The 20,605-nt window shown below is 41.6% G+C and overlaps 1 protein-coding gene across 1 annotated transcript in view; it reads left to right on the top strand.

Moving 5' to 3' along the window:
• The window catches only part of DBF4B (DBF4B-CDC7 kinase regulatory subunit), a 24,570-nt gene extending 3,965 nt beyond the window's left edge, over window positions 1-20,605 (top strand). Inside the window, exons 3-13 of the mRNA XM_072111225.1 lie at window positions 348-481; window positions 1,986-2,129; window positions 9,998-10,051; window positions 10,190-10,250; window positions 10,420-10,475; window positions 10,687-10,723; window positions 12,133-12,178; window positions 12,696-12,818; window positions 15,866-15,959; window positions 16,034-16,143; window positions 17,800-20,605. Coding sequence (XP_071967326.1) covers window positions 348-481; window positions 1,986-2,129; window positions 9,998-10,051; window positions 10,190-10,250; window positions 10,420-10,475; window positions 10,687-10,723; window positions 12,133-12,178; window positions 12,696-12,818; window positions 15,866-15,959; window positions 16,034-16,143; window positions 17,800-19,231 — 2,291 coding nt within the window. The 3' untranslated portion in view covers window positions 19,232-20,605. The remainder of the gene's footprint in view (window positions 1-347; window positions 482-1,985; window positions 2,130-9,997; window positions 10,052-10,189; window positions 10,251-10,419; window positions 10,476-10,686; window positions 10,724-12,132; window positions 12,179-12,695; window positions 12,819-15,865; window positions 15,960-16,033; window positions 16,144-17,799) is intronic.

The raw sequence follows: 20,605 nt of genomic DNA, 5'->3' as shown, positions 1-20,605 counted from the left end.
TGTGCTCTTGCTAAAGGAGTTTGCTCTGGGAGTTAACTCTTTAGCTGCTATGATCCATTGCGACTTGAGTGCGGAGAGTTTAAAGCTCATCAGTCTTGACAGACTCCCCCAGGGCTCCAAGTCCTCCTCCAATTCTGGATCATAAATGCTATTTTCACACTACTACTAATAACATGCACTAAGAAATAATTGCACAGATTACTAGGGCTGCTACCTAACTCTGTCTGCCACATTGTATAGTCATTATCTGTTTGAGCATTATTCTGCATGTAAATGAATCAATATGTATGTGTGGAAGATTTATTGCTCCATATTTGATCCATATCTTCCTTTTCTGCTGCATGAAGGTCAATATCTAGAAAAGGGCCTGACATTGGACAGAAGGAAAAGTATCACCTTTGCAGGAAAGTTGTTCTACCTGGATCTTCCACACAACAAGCAGACTCAACTCCTGACTAAAGCCATAAGCAGCCTGGGTGGGGTGAGTAAAAAGCTCATTCTAGTTACTACTAGTATGCGGCAGATGAGACGTCTACCTATCCAGGGTCTTCTGTTTTATAAATGTCTTCCCTGGAATTGTAGGTAGTAGAAGTCTAAGGCCTAACTTACATGAACATGTTGGGTTTGTAAAACACGGACCGTGTAGTGACCACATTTTAAACATGGTAAAAGAATGCATAATGTATAATGTGTTGAAAAAAAAAAAATTGCAGCGGAAATGGAATTTATGTTCGGCAGGAAATCTCTTTACTTTTTCTTCAAATTCTTGTGTGGAAATCGACTTTTGCAATGCGATGATTGATTTTTGTCTGGTTTCTGTTGCTTGTGGAAATACTACTGGGTAAATTCAGCAGCCGTTATGCATCGTGTGCAGATGCTAATAAATCAAAAATTTTAAATAAATTTTTTTTTTTTTAAATTTGCAGCTTTTTTCATAACTGTGGCAACATTTTGTGAAAGTTACTCATCCTACAGTGACTGATTCTTTTGTTTTTTTTTTTTTTTCTTCAGAGCAGGTGTAGCTGATAAGGGGTTACTTAAAGCAAACCTATTATCAGAAATTGACCTAATAATCCACCACCAGTATGTTGCCCAGCAGCTGAACACCTTCCAGGTGAGGTTTCTCTTTTGAACCCTGGCGGTGGCGTCATCCAGAAAATCAACTTTGAAGTGTGATGTAAATTGGTTGTATAAAGTCAAGGAGGCAGAGATGTTAACACTGAAGTCGTGCTCTCTCTTCCTCAGAAACTGTAATTGATGGTCCTGCATCCATAGATATCACTAACCAGATCTCCTGAAGTCCGATGCATGATATCAATCACGGAGGCGGCATTCGGAGCTCCCAACCTTGACTTCAGTGTTAAACTCTCTGCTCCTTGACTTTATACAACCAATTTTCATCTCGCTTCAAAGTTGATTTTCTGGATGATGCCACCACACTAGACCATGGAAAAAAAACAAAAACTAGATGGTGTAACATTATACTAGTAGTGGATTATTAGGACAATTTCTGATGGCAGGTTCCCTTTAAACATTTGTGGCTGTTGTGTGGCTTTTCAGAAAAAAGTCTGAAATAAAGCAACAGACTAGGATAACCATTAAGACTCAGAATAAATGTCCTCCTTAGGCCTCTTTCACATGAACGTAAATGGCGGCCGGATGCTAGCTGTACGAATGGCAGCAAGCATACGGTCACCGTAGAAGTGAATTGTGCACGGGTAATGTGAGCGCATACATATGTCACCTTACTGCAGCAGCAAAAAGATGAAGAGTGCTATATCTTTTACCGGAAATATGGCGCTGCTGCACATATCCCTATGGAGAGGGGAGGGCTGAGGAGCACTCTAATGGCCATTTGCTACACCTAGGTCCCGGCCCAGGCGTTGCATACGTATGTGTATAAAAAAAAAAAAGGCCTTTGCGTGTAACAAAGGTTTTTACTCAGGATCTGTACACTTCATTCATGCCATGTTCTCCCCTTAAAGATTATTGAAAGCTTCCTGAGTAGAGATGTCAACTACGTTGTGACTGGGAACAGAAAAGCTGCGGATGTTGCTAATGGAGATTCCAGTGGTAGAAAAGTGGACAGCTCTCGGCATCAGAAAAACACAGCTACAGAACCAATAGAGGTCAGGTCTTCAAAATTAGTTTTGTGTGTTTTTGCTGTATGTAGACGCATAATATATACATCACTATTGCAGGGTATAATAATTAACACACACAAAAAAAAAAGTTAATAAAGGTTAAACAACGGGGTATTGTGCCTCTAATATAGTGTTACTGCAATCCTGGAAGGGTCTAGATTTTAAAATCGGTCTAGTCTTTTGAGGTTTTTACTGCCTTTCTATCTTGGGGGTTCAGCAGTTTGGACATAGCTCCTGAAATCTGTTCCAGCAAAATCCACCAATAGAGGCTGCTTTTTTTCCAAGCTATATGGGTCTTCGTTTGGGATATTGCTTTATGAGAAACTGGGAACCAAATTATGGGGTGCATTTACTTCTTTAATCCCACTTTAAAAATAAAAATTCATGGGCCAACTCAGGGTTTCTTTTGGAAAAAGATTTTCACTTACAGGAGCCAATATAATTTCTTTCTATAAAACATCTGTTGTGGTAAAAAGCCCCACATAAACCTTGATAAATTCTCTCGGTGGTGTGGTTTCCAAAATAGGATCATTCATTGGGGTGTTCACTGTTCTCGTAGCTCAGGAACTTTTCAAATGTGTAATGGGACCCTAAAACAACGTCATCAAAATCTGCACTCTAAAAACTGAATTGCTCCTTCTGTGCTCTGATGTGCGCCCCTATTGCCATAAACTGCACAACAAAATCTGTGATGTGTTTTCTCATTTTAACCTGCATGAACATATACGTTTTAGAACAAAATAATCACTTTATTGTCAGAATTTTTAAATTCCAAATAGAACCTTTATTTTAATTCTTGCAAGATGCTTAAAGGGTTAACAAGCTTACATAGGCTGTTTTCAATAGTTTGAGGGACCAGTTTAAAAATGAGGATCTTTGTGGGGAGTTTCTAATAAATAGAACTTTGAAAACCCTTATGAAGATAAATTGTCCTCTTAAAAAAAAAAAAAAGAATCTTAAATTTACTTGTGCAGAAAATTTTAACTAATATATAGCATTAATGTGAAGTACAACATGTCATGGAAAAAACATTTTGAAAATAAACTCTGTAAGATAAACCGTTCCAAAGTTATAACTGCATATCGTGACAAAGGCAGACTTGAAAAATCAGGCTGTGTCCTAAAGGTGAAAATGAGCTGGGTCCTTAAGGGGTTAAAAATTATAAAAACATAAAGCAGACATGGAAAATGTTAGATTTACCTCTCAAATTAGTTATATCCGTCTGAAAATGGCTAATTTCTTAAAAATGTTACATGGGGGGTTTTTTGTTTGTTTTTTAAATACATGTACCGTATATACTCGAGTATAAGCCAAGACTTCTTTGATTTAAAAAAAAAAATAATAATAATTAGAACACTTTATTAATGCATATACCTCAGAATACACTACAGTTTTACATCTCAATAGTGTTACAAACTGCATCAGAAAGAGATAATGGTAACGTAATCAAACCACCCCTCCCCCCGGCGATCTGGTCAAATTTACCCCACTGTTTCTCAAATTTATCCACCACACCTCTTTTCACATACATCTTCAGCTCCTTCCATATGGCGTTATTCAAAAATCTCTTCACATCCCTCATTCTCGGCGGGGCAGCATCCATAGATTTGTGCACCTGATATAACACCTTTGCAATCGCCAGCTGTTGTTTTCTGTTAACCTCGAGCACCCCCACAAACCCTAACATGCACACTTTTGGATTCCTTGGCACAGTCATTCCAAACACTCTGTGTATCATTTCCTGCGTCTGCTCCATAGGTCGTCCAACTCCTTACACGTCCAGAACCTATGCAAATTATCCGCATCCTCCTCGGACAGAAGGCATCCCATCCTTTGCAACACCTGTGGCGTCCGGTATACACTATGGAGTAGGAATAGCTGCGATGGTCTTTGCGCCACATTTAAAGACAGCATACTTGGAGATGTCAATACCTCCCCCCACTCCTCGTCCTCCATGCGCCCGAATCTCTCCTCCCACTTTCTCCTAACCCCTGCCATTGGGTCCCTTAGCACCTTGTCCAGTAAAACCATAAACAAAAGAGATATTAGCCCTCTCATATGTTTAGCAGACACTACCCCCCTGCATAACTTTGATGGAAGAAAACGTCACTTTCTCTGGGCCAAATTGAGCCTGTACAGCATGTCGAATCTGGAGGTACCAGCATATATATTTCCCCCAAGTATGGGTTATCCCATAAAGGGGTATATTTTATAATGGGCCCTACTTCCATTATCTTCTTATAGGTTCCCCAAATCTTTTGTACCAAGAGCAGTGTCGGGTGTCCCCTAGCTACTCTCCCAAAGACTCCCGCCATCGGAGACAATGGACCACAGAAATGCTGCAAGACCCTCGGACACCACGACTCCCAGCCAGGCGCATCCCATCCCCCAAAGTGCTGACATTGTGCTGCTAGGTAGTATACCCATGCATTTGGGATCGCTAGACCCCCCCCCCCCCCCCCCCCCCCCCTGGCCCTTGGGAAGCTGTAACTTCTCTAACTTAATTCTGGGAACCCCCTTCTTCCAAATCAAGCTATGTATCCTTCGGAACCAGAACTTCGGAATCCAAGCTGGTGCGTTGTGCAATATATAGAGTAATTGTGGCATTAGAATAATTTTAATAAGGTTGGAGTGACTCAGCGCCGATGAGCGCAATTTATTCCACACCAACACATTCTACCCAGCAGGGGAGTCAAGTTCAAATCAATATAATCCACCAAAGATCTTGTGACCCATATGCCCAGGTATTTAAATTTCTCCACCACCGGTATCCCCCACCTCTGCATGCTGGTAGATCTAGCTGCCCGTAATGGTAACAGTGCCGACTTTGTCCAATTGATGCGCAGCCCTGAAAAGTCCCTAAACTGTGATAAAAGGTCCATTCGGAGACAACTGGCATCCCTGCCTCGTACTCTGTTGCAAGCACAGGCGCCCAGACACCATTCCATTGCCTCGGACACAAGCTACAGGAGTCCTATATAACAGCTCAACCCATTTTATAAAACGCGTCCCGAAGCCCAATTTCCTTAACACTGCCCATAAGTACTCCCATTCAATGCTATCCAAGGCTTTGGCGGCATCTAAAGATACCACTGCCGCCTCCTCAGCCACCTCCTGATGTGCTTGTAAATTCAAATACAAGCGGCATCATAGTTAGTAGTAGTATATAAGGCTGGAAGGAGACGCAAGTCCATCAAGTCCAACCTTCAAGAATTAAATAAATGTTTTATCCCCATAACCCTTGATATTTTTTCTCTCCAGAAAGTCATCCAGGCCTCTCTTGAACATGTACATAGAGTCGGCCATAACAACCTCCTGCGGCAGAGAGTTCCATAGTCTCACTGCTCTTACAGTAAAGAACCTTTGTCTATGGTGATGGTAGAATCGCCTCTCCTCTAGGCGTAGAGGATGTCCCCTTGTCCTGGTCACAGGCCTAGGTATAAAAAGATCTTTGGAGAGATCCTTGTACTGTCCGTTCAGGTATTTGTACATTGTAATGAGGTCTCCCCTCAGTCGTCTTTTTTCTAAACTGAATAATCCCAAATTTTGTAATCTGTCAGTGTATTCTAATCCCCCCATTCCCCTAATAATCCTGGTTGCTCTCCTTTGCACCCGTTCCAGCTCTATTATATCCTTTTTATACACTGGTGCCCAAAACTGTACACAATATTCCATGTGTGGTCTGACCAGGGATTTGTATAAGGGCAAAACTATGTCTTTATCATGAGAATCTATTCCTCTCTTGATACATCCCATTATTTTATTTGCTTTAGCAGCAGCCGCCTGGCTCTGGTCACTAAAATTAAGTTTACCATCCACCAATACGCCCAAGTCCTTTTCAGCTTCAGTTTTACTAAGTAATTGACCGTTTAGAACATAATTATACTTTTTGTTTCCATGGCCCAAGTGCATAACTTTACATTTATCTACATTAAACCTCATCAACCATTTCTCTGCCCATCCCTCAAGCTTCCACAAATCCCTCTGTAATGCTAAACTATCGACCTCAGTATTTATTACTTTACACAGCTTAGTATCATCTGCAAATATTGAAACTTGACTGTGTAAACCCACTACAAGGTCATTAATAAAAATATTAAAAATAGCCGTGGATTTGGATGGAATAAATCCCGTTTGGTCATGATGTACTACGGACCCTATAACCCTGCTCTGTCGGTTAGCTAATATTTTTGCCAGAATTTTAATATCAGACGTTAATAATGAAACTGGTCTATAGGACTCTGGTAATTGGGCCTCCCTCCCTTCTTTAAGAAGCACCACTATCAATGCCTCCTAGCACGAGGCAGGGAGGCAGCCTTCCTCAAAGCATTCCTTTAGGGTTTCCCACCACTGAGGTATCAGGATATCCCCATACTCTATACATTTCTGCCAGTATGCCATCCATGCCCAAGGCCTTCTCATTGGCCATACCCATAGCCGCCTCCTCAAGTTCTTCCAGTGTTATGGGTCCCTCCAACTTATCCCGTGCCTCCTGTCCCAACCTAGGCATTGCAATACCCCCCAAATAATCCTCTGAGCCGTAGAATAGTTAACCCTGGATGCATATAATCTAGCATAGAAAGTTTCAAAGACTCCCAAGATACCACTAGAGTCTGTAAGCACTTAACCCTCCGCATTCTGCATACTATGCACAAAGTTATTTTCTTTCTGCCCCTGGGCCATCCTTGCCAACAACCTTCCCGTCTGTTCTCCTTCCGCATTGAATTCAGGAACATACGTTTTATTATCAACTTATTCTAAATGGAATTTTGTAAGCTGCTGTTGTGCCTCCATCCACACTTTCTCGGTTTCGGGGGTACCACACATAATTTGGTTCTCCTCCGACTCCGCCACGCTCTTTTGTAAATCTGCCCCTATCTGCCTAGAAGTCTCCTTAACCCCTTTGATCTCGCTTTTACATCTATCTCGCAAATACACCTTCAAGTAATCCCATAAGACCCGTCTAGGCACAGATCCTTCATTGAGGGCAAAGAATTCTCTCAGTTGCTCCTATATTCGTACCCTTCAAACAGTTTTAACCAAAATGCATTCAAGCGCCATACCCCTCCATTCCTACTCACTACCTCCCTCTCCCCACTTCCATTCACCTGCATCACAACTGGGGGATGATCTGAAAGGGTTCTAGGCAAGTATTTCACCGGCAACACTCTCTCAGAACCCAGTATCATATCAATGCGTGACATAGTTGTATGAGTGGCAGAGGTGCAAGAATACTGACGAACTCCCCTTTGACATACCTGCCACAAGTCATGCATACCTAGCTCTTCACACCATCTCTCCAGTAATGTGGAACCTGAATAGCCCCTACCCCAACCCCCCCCCCACTACGAAACCTGTCAATGCTTTCATCCAGTACGGCATAAAAGTCTCCTATAATAATAAGTGGTGCCACCGGTAAGGAGGACAAACGTTCCAGTATGGCCCTCAGCGTTGCGCTAGAGAAGGGCGGTGGGACATATACCACAACTATAATACAATCCCAGCGGTATATTCTACAATGCACCCCCACAAATCGACCCTCAGGGTCAGCAAAGAAAGCATGGCATCGGAAAGGCACTGATCGATTAACCAACAAACTCACTCCTCTGGTATAAGTAGAATGGAATGCGTGATACCCGTGGCTAATCCATGAACATTGCAGTACCAACACTGTATCTTTCGTTAAATGCGTCTCCTGTAATCCAATTATGGAGACTGAGTGATCTTTCATATATTTGAATATGGCCCTTTGTTTATTTGCAGCGCCCAAGCCCTGGACATTCCAGGACGCACAGTAGAAAACCTCACCCATGATGTTTATCCTTCCACTACTTCCTCTGGTGCATCCCCCCACAATACATATGTATAACAAGTATATAATTACTTAGAGACCAGATCGCAACCCTCCCCCTAAACAGAACTGTAAACCTCCCCTCCGTAGAGGGTATGGGCTATCATGTACCACCCTAGGCATCGACCAGCCCACCGACATTCTCCTCCTTCCCTGTTCCCTTAAGGTTACCCCCTTTGATTTCCGGGGTTCCTCCAGGGCAAAGTATTTCATCTCAACAAACAAATCACCCATTCTCAGAACTGTAACTTAGCGGTCAGCTCCTCCGCTACAATACCATCAACCCCCTGTACCTGCGAAAAAAGGGAAGATTAGATACAGGCAAAAACAACTATATAACAGCCTCTCCAAACTTCAACGGCATTCCTCTCCCCACCCTACTCCATCTCAAATAATATAGAAGGTCCGTTTCCATGGCACAACTCTGTCCAAATGATATAAGACCGAACATGTTAGTCCCCTGGCATTCGACCGCGAACCACACACAGTTCTGTGTTCGGGCATCTTCGGGATTCCCCGCTGGTCCTCTCAGCCGAGACTCCTAATTTTAACACAAAACCTGGAGAAACCTATTGACTCGATTATAAGCCGAGGGTGGGAAATGCATTGGTCACAGTCCCAGTATCTAGCCTGCCTAAATAAAAAACTCTGTACTCACCATTTCGATTGCCGGGCAGCTCCGCTTCTATCTTCGTGATCATGGCGGGTCCGCAACAGCGCCTCTTCAGGACCACGACAGCTCTGTGTGCACGGCCCGGCCGGCGCACAAGTGTGTTGTCAGCCACTGCTAACATCACAGAGTGCGCCGACTGGGCCGTGCGCACGGAGCTGTCGCAGGCCTGGCGCCGGCCTGAAGAAAGAAGAGGCGCTGTCGCAGACCCGCCGCAAACTTGAAGATAGAAGAGGAGAAAGGGAGATGAGATGATGCAAACCATGAGATGCCTATTGCACACTGTCAGCTATGCTACAGGGGGAGGTGGCTAAAGGCAGAGAGAAATCTCAGCTCCAAGGCCAGCGCACAGAAATCCAAGATGTCTTCCCCAACCGTAAGCTTGCTGCCACACGTCACTTTCTTGGACCGTTTGAAACGCATGTGTTTTCAGTCCGTTTAAAAACCGTACAAGAACGCAACGTGTGGCAGCACCCTCATTCAGAACTTACAGGGTGGTGTCTAGGGACAACTGAAATTGCGTACACCAGGACTGATAGAGACAGGTTGGACTTATATCTGTCAAATGCCGTATTTATGTTAATGACAGTGAATTAGAGAATGTGTTATTTTGTTATACTGATTATATTTAAGAGAGTTGTCTTTGGAAATAGCCCTTTAGGGCAGTAAAGGCAATTTAGTTAGTGGCCAGACCCTTTAAGGCTCAGCAGGATTTTTTGTGATCTGACATGCGTTGCTTTATATGGTTATAACTTTTGAACAATTTAACTTACCAAAGGGATGTTGAGTTTGTTTGTTTTTGTCACATGTTGAAAGTCTGGATATTTTATTTTGATGTCCCGCAGCTTACAAATAGAACACCGCTTTTCCATCTTTTCAAGGAGATTTCAGAATTGACCGAAAGAAAATGAGCCCCTTGGGCCTAATTTGCATACAGTCTTTCATCCTGGAGGTAGATGTCCTTTAAAATAATGCAAGACACCGGGTTATGGTTACTGATCGGTTGCGCTTCCATAGAAACTCGTATGCAATTGGACCAAGACCTGCCCCGCGCGCTAGGGCTAGTTGTGACCGCACCCTTAGCCTCTTCTTGTTTCAGTGCTCTTTGTTGGAAAAACAGGCCTACCCCCATTGAACTTGCTAACTGGTTTGTTTAACTATAAATTGATGATTATCTCGGCATTGTAACCTCAGTAACAGCTATATTATTGGTTATTAGATACATCTTGGACCCCATAGTTACCTAGCTAGTTAATGGTAGTAGTTTTATACTTCTATATTACAAAGTTCTATTTATAATGTTAAAAAGTCTCATATTGTCTCTTTCCATAGAAAACTCCATACAGCCGAGGAAAGCAGCTGCTGAAAAAGGTTGCGCAGACCCAGGTATGATTATGATGATTTCCCCTCCTCCTGCTCCTCATGGGCTGTTGCCTTCCAGTATTTTTTGTTCACTGCTCATACTTCTAGTTACTTGTCATCAGTAATTTCTAATTTACTCCAGACTTCTCTCTCCCACCCTAGGAGTGCAGTAGTATACTCTCCAGCGCCCGTTCTTGGGGAGTCTGCGTTATCCATGTGGACGGTATCTTTTTTGCATTTCCATAAATAAATATTAGTCTGTCTTTTGTGCACCTAGTGTCTCCTTACTGCCTGTAGATGGTGCTGTATGATGCTAATGAAAAGCACATTTTGGAGATTTAGTATATGCACCTGCTTCTTCCATTAGATTCCTTAAGTAGTCTAATTCTCAGAGGTGCTGGAGTATCTTGAGTGTTCCACACAACGGCGAGCAAACAGGCCCACTGAGGTAAGATATGTAGTGAATACAACAAACCATCCTATTGTTCTGTTAGACAGATCCGGTAGACAAAAAGAAAATTGTCCACCCCAAGTAAACTGTAAAACTATCCCTATGGTGAGGGGCTGATATTCTTGCCATGAATAAATCTCATGTTTATTTTATTACTATTATTATAATATTTAATCATTATTGTTCTTATACTTGTATGTGTTTTAAGGGTAAAGGGCCTGGTGGAAAAGCACAGACAATAAAAGGTAAGTCTAAGTGCCTCTCTATGCTTTTTCTTGAAGGGAAACTCTACCAAAGTGGTCATCTAGATGGGCCATAGATGGTAGATCTATTAACTGGTTAAAGACCGGGCCCTTTCCTGTTTTTTCATTTCCATTTTTCACTCCCCACTTTCAAAAATCTATAACTTTTTTTTTTATTTTCACACGTAAAGAGCTGTATGAGGGCTTGTTTTCTGCATAACAAATTGCACTTCATAGTAATGGTATAGAACAGTGATGGCGAACCTTTTAGAGACCGTGCCCAAACTGCAACCCAAAAACTAATTACTTATCGCAAAGTGCCAGTACGGCAATTTAACCTGAAAACTGAAGGTTTAGTTTAGAATCAATAAAATGATACATTCCCAATCAGAGGTAGCTTTCCCCCCCCCCCCCCCCCCCCCCCATTGCGTTTTATTATTATTTCAAAAGTCCTATACTTGTTTCATACGTGTGACATTGAGGAAGAGGCTGCAGTCCTATTAATGCAAAGACTGCTACATGCACATGTTCATGTGTACGTAGCCTTAGAGTGCGGTCACAAGTACTGCTAGCGCTGCATATACAAACGCAGCACTACAGTATGGGGGCAGGCTTTGGCCCGATTGCGTATGCTTTTCTATGGAAATGCATGCAATCAGTAACCAGAACATGGTGTTATCCATTAAAACAATGCATTACACCGGGTTCTGGTACCGATTACTTGCATTTCCATAGAAACGCATATGCAATCAAGCCAAAGCCTACTAAAATTTAACAGTGTTACTTAAACAGGACTGTCTGACATTTATGGTAGAAGAGGCAGCAGTCTTCTCTTCTTACATAGGACTGGTGCTTTTTCAAAAGGTCACACAGTCCTCCAAATGGTAGCAATGAAAACAACGGCTCATTACAAAAAATCATAACTCCCCAGTTCTGTGCAGTAAAGTTATTAGCGTCACAAGATGGCGAAACTATTTTCTTTTTCGTACACTGTTTTAATTATTGAAAAAGTATTAAAACACAATTAAACCTACAAATCTGGTATCACTGTGATTTTACCAAACCAAAGAATAAAGGAGACAAATCATTTGGAGCGCACAGCGAAAGTATTAAAATCCAGCTTCCCAGTACACGACATGGAATAATAAATAACTGAGAAGTAAAATATGTTACGCAAAAAATAAGCCCTCACACAGGTATAAATAAATGCACATATAAATATATAATATATGTATATACATACATAGAAATACATATGTTACTTGCTCTTTGGTTGTCCATGTATCGGGACCCCACACGCGCCGTGAATACACGGCGGACGGTCGTGAACTGGTTACTAATACCCACTGCCAGTATGTCTGAACTAGTTCTGGAGAAGAAGGTTTTTCATTCTCTCCTTATATGTTTCACAGTTGGTAAACTGAAAAGCCCCTTCCTGAAGATCGAGGACCAGAGCCGGTAAGTGATGAGGTCTTCCTTGTTTACATAACGTGTAGGATTTAATTCATAGCATTGCCCGATGTGCAAAACGGACCACTGTACACAGATAATAAAGGGATTCTGCTACACTATAAAAATATCTGCACACATTACAACTTTAGTTTAGAAAGCTGTCAAACTTTACAATCCATCAAAATATGGTTTATAAAACAAATTTTCTGTTCAACTCTAATCAGTTGTACAGAAAGAGTTTTTAGTCTGTGATATATGAATATATATCCTAAGATAGATTGTAGACTTCTAGAATTGTGATCAGTGCATAGAAACGTGAACCATTGTTCTCATGTTGAGGGTTGTTCAGACACCGCTGTTTGGCTGTTTGGAAAGATAGTAATTCTATGTGTCAATCCAAATTCTTTGAAGACCTGGTGCTCCTGTGTCTTATGTAAAATTTAGAACTCTTACTGTCGGGTATTTCTCTCATTCTTGTGGTTCTGATTATAATCTTTCTCTTTTATTTGCTTTGTCTCGGCAGAAAATATCGTCCAATTCACTGCTCCTTCTCCAACTTCCCCGAGTGCTCGTTTATCTCTTCAGATAGGAGTCCTTTTGAAACTGCTCGGACCAACAACAGTACAAATAAAGACCGAGACCTTGGGTATGTCCTAACAACCTTTAAAAGAAATAATGTTACACCTCTTCATAATAAAATTCTCTTGACATGAAACATTTTATATCCTTGTACCATATTTTCTCCAAATTTAATAATCCCAGTTCTGGGAATTTATGATCCTTCAATACTCCTCATTTCTTAGCCTTTTCCAAATAATCACATTCAGATATATTAGGGAAGTGTTTATCTAGCAAAACTGAATGCTGTTGGTAATTCACATACTCTATTGACCCCTACTGAACCAGCCAACAGAAGTCAATCTTTTCACTTTAAGAAAAGGTCTCTCTTAACCCTATATACCTCCTGATTGCAGATAGCTTGTGTATAGATGGCATGGCAGGGGCACACTTCAGTTATATGTTCTGGACTGGGGCACCTAGAAACACAGTTCTCCTGTAATTTTAAAAGGGAGAATCTTCCCTTTAACCCCATAGCGCAATAAGACGTACCCTTACGTCTTACTGCGCATGGGGGAGTATGAAGAGGGCTCACGGGCTGAGCCCTCTTCATACTCAACGGGCATTTGCTTCATAATGAAGCAAACGCCCGTCGCTAACACCCGCGATCGGTGCTTGCATTAAAGAGCCGGCGGCGCGTGGGCGCCGCCATCTTGGCTCCGATCGTCACTCCCCGTGACGTCACCGGGGAGCGGCGATCCGTTGCCATGACAGCCTGGGATCACACAAAGATCCGAGGCTGTCATGATCGAGGCTATCTATTACAATGTGCGATCTGCACATTGTAATAGATGGTATGCAAAATCCCCATATACTGCCATACTGTAGTATGGCAGTATATGGTAGGATCAATCAGACAACCTAGGGTTAAAGTACCCTAGGGAGTCTGAAAAATAGTAAAAAAAAAAAAAAAAAAATTATATTAAAAAAACATAAAAATTCAAATCACCCCCCTTTCCCTAGAACTGATATAAATATAAATAAACCGTAAAAATCATAAACACATTAGGTATCGCCGCGTCCGAAAATGCCCGATCTATCAAAATATAATAACCGTTTTTCACTGTGTTTAACCCCGTAGTGGAAAATAGCACCCGAAGTCGCAAATGGCATTTTTTTGCCATTTTGAAAAATAGAAAAAATTCTATAAAAAGTGATCAAAAGGTCGCACAGTCCTAAAAATAGAAGCATTGAAAACGTCATCAGAAGTCGCAAAAAATGACACCACTCACAGCTCCATACACCAAAGTATGAAAAAGTTATTAGCGCAAGAACTGAAGAATTTTTTTTCTGTACAGGAGGTTTTAATTTTTGTAAATGTATGAAAACATTATAAAACCTATCCAAATTTGGTATCCTCGTGATCGTATTGACCCAATAAATGAAATAGACCTGTCATTTGGGGCGCACAGTGAAAGCTGTAAAAACCAAGCCCACAAGAAATGGCGCAAATGTGTTTTTTCATCATTTCCACTGCATTTAGAATTTTTTTCCCGCTTCCCAGTACACGGCATGGAATATTTAATACCATTAAATCACTACGAAGTGCAATTTGTTACGCAGAAAATAAGCCATCACACAGCTCTGTACACGGAAAAATAAAAAAGTTATAGATTTTTGAAGGTGGGGAGTGAAAAATAAAAACGCAAAAACGAAAAAGGGCCTGGTCCTTAAGGGGTTAATATGCATCATGACTGTTTCTGTATGATAATCACTGTTTGTGGTGAATATCTTCGGTTTTTTGGCACCTAGTGATGCAAATCATACAAAAACAAATTTGCTTTGTTTCATCATATTCTGACGCTAAGAAATTTTTCATACTTTTGTGTAAGGAGCTATGTAATGAGACTTTCAATGCAGGATGAGCTATCATATTTGATGCCATTTTGGCGCCTGCATGCCTCCATGTATGATATGTGATCAGTGCCAGTATCGCCTGAGGGTGCTAGCTGCATTATACCCAGGCTGTTTGGAGAGTATTGCACAGTTATGTTATAGGGCCTTTAGGAGATACCAGAAAATATTTTTTCTCATTTTATATTTGTCTGCTAATTCTATAGCCAAAGCCACTTTTAACCTTCGTGTTTTACAAATCGTGTATTTGTCCCTATGAAGTGGTTATAACGGAACGCTTTAACGTATCCAAGTGATTTTGTTTGGTGAAAATTTGGAAAAATGCTTTGAACTTTAGGTGCAATTTTTTTTTCACATTTTCATAAACACAAAATCATACTTTTGAGGTCCCTACTCAGCTTTAAAGTCACTTTGAGAGGCCTATTTAATAGTAAAACCCCATAAATTACCCAATTATAGATCCCCAATTTCTCCCAAGTATTCCTATACCCCATATGTGCTGGTAAACCTCTGTATGGGCAAATGCCAGGGCATTGGAAGGTGCACCAGTCAGATCAGATTTGCGTTGTCACTATTTAATGGCTATACAATCCTTATTTTTTTTGCCAATTTCGACATATAAGGGCTTATTTTCTGCAAGATTAGATGCACTTTACCAATACAGGCAGTCCCCGGGTTACGTACAAGAATAGGGTCTGTAGGTTTGTTCTTAAGTTGAATTTGTATGTAAGTGGTAACTGTATATTTTATCATTTTAACCCCAGAAAGAATTTGTTTGGTCTCTGTTTCAATTAGATTTGAAAAATGTTAGATTGTCATTAGAACCAGGATAAATAATAAAGCTTAATTGCAGGCACCTTTTAATAACTGTTATAGCTGATTATTGTAGCCTATGGATAAAGTACAGTAATTTAATATCCAGAGTTCCGCTTGTAACTAGGGGTCGTCTGTAAGATATGACCTGGACATTCGGGTATCAATGACTCTTGGTCATGAAAGGGCTAAACACTGTTTTCTGTCTTACCATTCAATTTGCTTGGGCAGCTGATTTACACAGACTGAATGTGGACCTAACTAAAGTCCCCAAGTCTGCAAAACAACAACAAAAATTTTGATTTGCTTCCATAAAAAGGCACTTTGGGAAATTTTAGAAATGTTGGGGATGGGCGGTCTGTATACTGTTTATATCAATTTATGGGCCTTTCATTATTAAATCGTTAGGGAACAGGAGAAGGAAGAGTGTGAGAGACCCCAGAACTGGCAGAAGAGTGGATATTGTGAGTGCTGCCAGCTGACTTACACAAATCTTAGTGAGGTAAGACGTAAGTAATAATAAGAAGGAAACCTTTATGTACAAATCACACACTTCTGTTCCTTTACATCCCACAGCACCTGGTAAGCGAGAAGCACTGTGTCTTCGCTCTCAATGCTACAAATTACAGAGTCATTGATGAGATAGCGTCTCAGATTGCCTGTGACCTCATCCCATTACCTCATGGGTAAGTACACCCCATTGTCTGCCGCACAGGTCCTTTCACACGTGTGTGTGGTCACTGTACCGCTGCCAGGCGCAATAGCCCATGACCATGAGATTGTTCTATTGTTTTCACTGAGACTACGTTCACACCACCTCTAGTGGAGTATGCAAGTCTATTGCGTCATGGACTAGAATAACCTTGAACGGATAGTAAATGGAAGGAAACCCTTCCGTTCCCATTGACTCCACATTCCTTGAAACGTCTATTATTTATAACAGCAAAAATAGCCCTGCCACTAGTGTTATTTCTTGGATCAAAAATAACAGAACTTGAGGACAGACACCATGAACATTCGTGGAAACTGGCCCCAAGTCGGAAAGGAAATATGTGACATTGTCTTTATGTTTCAGCTTAGTAGTAGCCGGTTCCAGACACCGAATTGTTGCTATAGCGTCCCTTTTCCCCCCCCCCTCATCCTGCAAAGTCAGCAGGCGCATTATACAGGTTTTTTTGTATACATGACGAGGGCTGTCATACTTTATGATGGGTTTTAATGATTTATTACTTCCTCTGGGGCCTTTGTTATGGTTAATGAGTCTGATGTTCTAGAATAAGATATGAAATGAAAGAAGATTTTGAAATCTATAACCCGTGCTGACAATAGTTGAGCAGTGTGTGCTAAGGGTCTGTATACACCAAGCCAGTACAGTATCAGTGGTTGTGATTTATACATCAAGGATGGTTTAGGTCACAATACTGATTTTCTTGAGATAGGACTTGTATATCACATCAATGAGGTCTGATGCTTGTAAGGTGTTGATTTCTTCCCCGGCTTCTCCAGCCAGGCGTCTTCACGGTCCTGATTACTTATTTGGCCACACTCCACATCCAATGGTTCTCTGCCTAAATCCACCTAATCTCCCTGTCGCTGGTCACTGAACTTCCTGAAATAGGATTTTATCTGTAATCTAACTCCCTCTAGCATCCTGTGTGCTGGAACCCGTGAATTGGAAACTTGTAGGTTATATAGTGACTTGTGTGACTTTGGTTTTGTTTTTTATTGTCTCTGTAAGGCACTATTCACAATTCCATATATCACAGACATGTGCTGTCTATACCCACTTTACTTATATTCCGACATCTTTTCACTGACCAATAAATAAATCTTCTGTTTTCTTCTGTGTTGTTAACCATTGATGGATTCAGTGAAAATTACAGACAACATGTAGATCTTATACATGTGCTGATACACATGTTACACCATACAAAGTATAGGGATTTTAATATACTGGACTGGTTAGGATTGGGAGATGTGGTTAGTGATGTTTCTGGATGTAGGCCTATCAATTACAGTCAAGGGGGTGTTCTAGGCAGGGAGAGCTTGACTTTAGTGCTAAATTGTTTCCTTGACTTTATACAACTAATTTAGACCGGTTCCCTTTAAGACCTTATATGATCATATCCTTGTATTATCCATTACACATCAGTTGTGAGCTCATTTGTTCAGGTACAAGGATATGAAGCATTACACAACGCAATACACATTGTCCAGAGTTTCATCGCTAGAAATCCTCTTGTCTGAATGATAAGACTTAAGGAGTAGCCTGTGAGCTTTCTACTTCATATATTTATAATCAGTGATACATTTACATTTTTTATATCTTTAATATTTTTAAGGTTTAAACCCATTGAGGAGCAAAGAGAAGCCCCACCACAGAGTGCAGAGGAGCCACATGTAACAGAGGATGAAGGTCTGGGGAAGAACGTACAAGGTGAATCCATAAAGGAACCCATGGATCTCAATGCTGAATTTCCAACAGAGAAACATAACTTGTTTTCACTAGAACCCCTAGATGTAACACAAGATGAAGCGTGTTTCAAGGAAAAGAACAGTCTAGTTTTATCTATGGAACCACCAGAGCAAAAACTGGCAATAGATCTCGCACAAGCACCTGCTGGAGGTTTACCAGAAAATGTAGAAGATGATGGACTTCAGTGTACAGAAAGTATATCAAATGCGATGGTGCAGTGTGATTTACCCTTAGTAGATCCTGGGGAGGCCTCCCATGTAGGACTGGTCACTGAGGTCTCTTGGTATACAGAGGAAGCAGGACTGACCTCTGTGTACACTGTCCAGTCACTTGTTATACCCCCAGCTCATATCCTTGATCAACACCCAGAGCTTGCCATGGACAAGGCATCAGTACAGCCACCATTGTTCCCCGATACACTAGCACTGGTTGGATCATCTAATGGACTAGTACAAGGCGATCCTATTACCACTTCTTATATAGAGCAAACAATACTTAATGCCCCTGCTCAACAAACTATCAAGTTACTGCCAGATGAGGCACAGGCTACCACAAGTGCAGGAGCGTATGCAGAACCACCTTCTCCACCTGCTCCTGGAAGTGAGGTCATCTTGCATCACCTAGATAGTGCCCCTGGTCCAGACCGGCCATTAGCAGAGTCTGTAGGGGACGGTCACGAATATAAACAGATAGTAAATGCATGCGAGTTACAAACCAAAGTGCATGACAAAGTGTGTATGGACCAGATGGCACTAGCACCTTGGCATCCAGCTACAGAAGATCCTGTCACAAGTTCTGCACCTGTAGGTGAGCTGGAAACCATGTGTGGAGGTAAACGAAAGCACTGCTGGACACCATGCCATCCTCCTGCAAAAAGACAGCCGTCAGATTGCCAGCCAATGCCTATGTGGGTATTTCACCAGCTTCCCAGTACTATGAATCCTCCAGCAATCCCTGTGTTCAGTGACCGGATGGATAGAGACCCTAGTAATAAAGCGGCTGAGGGGGGAGGCATTCCCCCCTTACTCTGCTTCAATCCTAAACTGGCACAGTATGACGTCTCCTCAGAACCTGACTGGGATTTCCAGCTTGTGCCCCAGGGGCATAGTAACTCTCAGCAGACTGTTCATGTTGGAGAGCTGCGAAATGCCCAGGTCAGTCTAGATGGGAGCTGGTACAGCAAACGGCTTTGCTCAGTATTGTCTCACGAGCAAACGTTGGGGTCTCCCAACACTACACAGACTGTAAGCTTGTCACATGTGTCATATGATGTTTATCTTAGTGGGGTGGCATCTTGAAGGAGGGTCCTTGTGTATTGCCATCTGCCTGCTCATTGTTTCTCCACTGCTTTATACCCCTTTTTATATTTATCTTTCTCCCATTGTGTCCATTACACAGGCTCTATATCTTCCTATCCCCACCCCCACCTCTGCTCCTTCCGGGATGGATGAGCTAGTGATCCCTCTGCTTCTGCCCACAGCTATTAAGTGCTTCTTAATGACTCTTAATGGCCTGGAGAAGTTCTAGCTGGAGTTTAAATGCCGAACCTTCTGATCCTGCCAAGAACCAAGACACTTTAGACAAATCTTATACCTGCGCAGCCTTGTATAGCAATCACACAAACATCCCCCCCCCCCCTCTTCCCTGCATGAATGAATCTGATAAATGGTCCGATGGAAAACCTATGGTACATGGCTCGCACTATGAGAATGGCCATATTAATTGTGATGTCATTAATACGTGGCAAGACACTTGATCTCTATATAACACATGAGCATGCAAGCTTTTTACTTACAAGTAAAGCTGACCTTATTATTGAAAGATCTGAGGAGCCGCTCAGCCTTAAGATAAATGCGCACAACAAATGTGTTAGAGAAGTTTCTTGGACTCCTGTCCCCCATCCATCCGGGGCCTGCAGAAAAGCCTGCACTTGTTAATTTGATAACAAGCTTCATACATACAATCTGCCACCAGTGAATGTACTAAGGCAGAGCACTCTTTCCCCCAGACTTCCTGTTATTTGCCTTTTTTAGGGTCCACTGTGTTTAGAGGTTTACTTCTAGAAAGTGTATGCACGCTATATGTGGAAACCTCGCTGCTGTATGTGCGACCTATGTGGTGCTTTTCCTGTAATACTAGACGGGCCCAAAAATAATGGAAGTAGAACTTTTGATATTGTGCTGAGCCAAAGCAGAATCTGTAGTGTGTGTGTATATATAATACTAGATTGTAACAGCTGGACCACTCCTGGAGGTGAATATCAGGTATGTCCTAGTAGTTTTGCCTGCATGCACATTACATCAGGCACAATGCTAGTGAATGGAACTAATGTCTTTAACATCCCATTGCTTTTATAGTCCCTATTTTCCATAGAATCAGCATCTCATACTAAAGCTAGTATTTTGGCAGGACCTTCAGGACACGGCGTCACTACCAAGGTTTGTTTACATGAAAATACGGTACACAATTTATTAAGGGTCTCAATTGTTTTCCTATTTGTGTGTTTTCTGGCTTGTTTGTTCCTGAGATATGGCTTTTGAATATTTATCCCTACAAGGGATCTTTTCTATATGTATGTATGTCAGTGGTATCATCCTCCTACCTCTATGATGTGAAGTTGTAATGTAAATATTTTTTTTTTACTTTTATTAGAATAAAAACATTTCACTTTT

Source organism: Engystomops pustulosus, chromosome 6, assembly GCF_040894005.1.
Source record: "Engystomops pustulosus chromosome 6, aEngPut4.maternal, whole genome shotgun sequence".
Taxonomy (NCBI): Eukaryota; Metazoa; Chordata; class Amphibia; order Anura; family Leptodactylidae; genus Engystomops; species Engystomops pustulosus.
The sequence above is the reverse complement of the archived record's forward strand: the minus strand, read 5'-3'. Positions and strand labels throughout refer to the sequence as shown.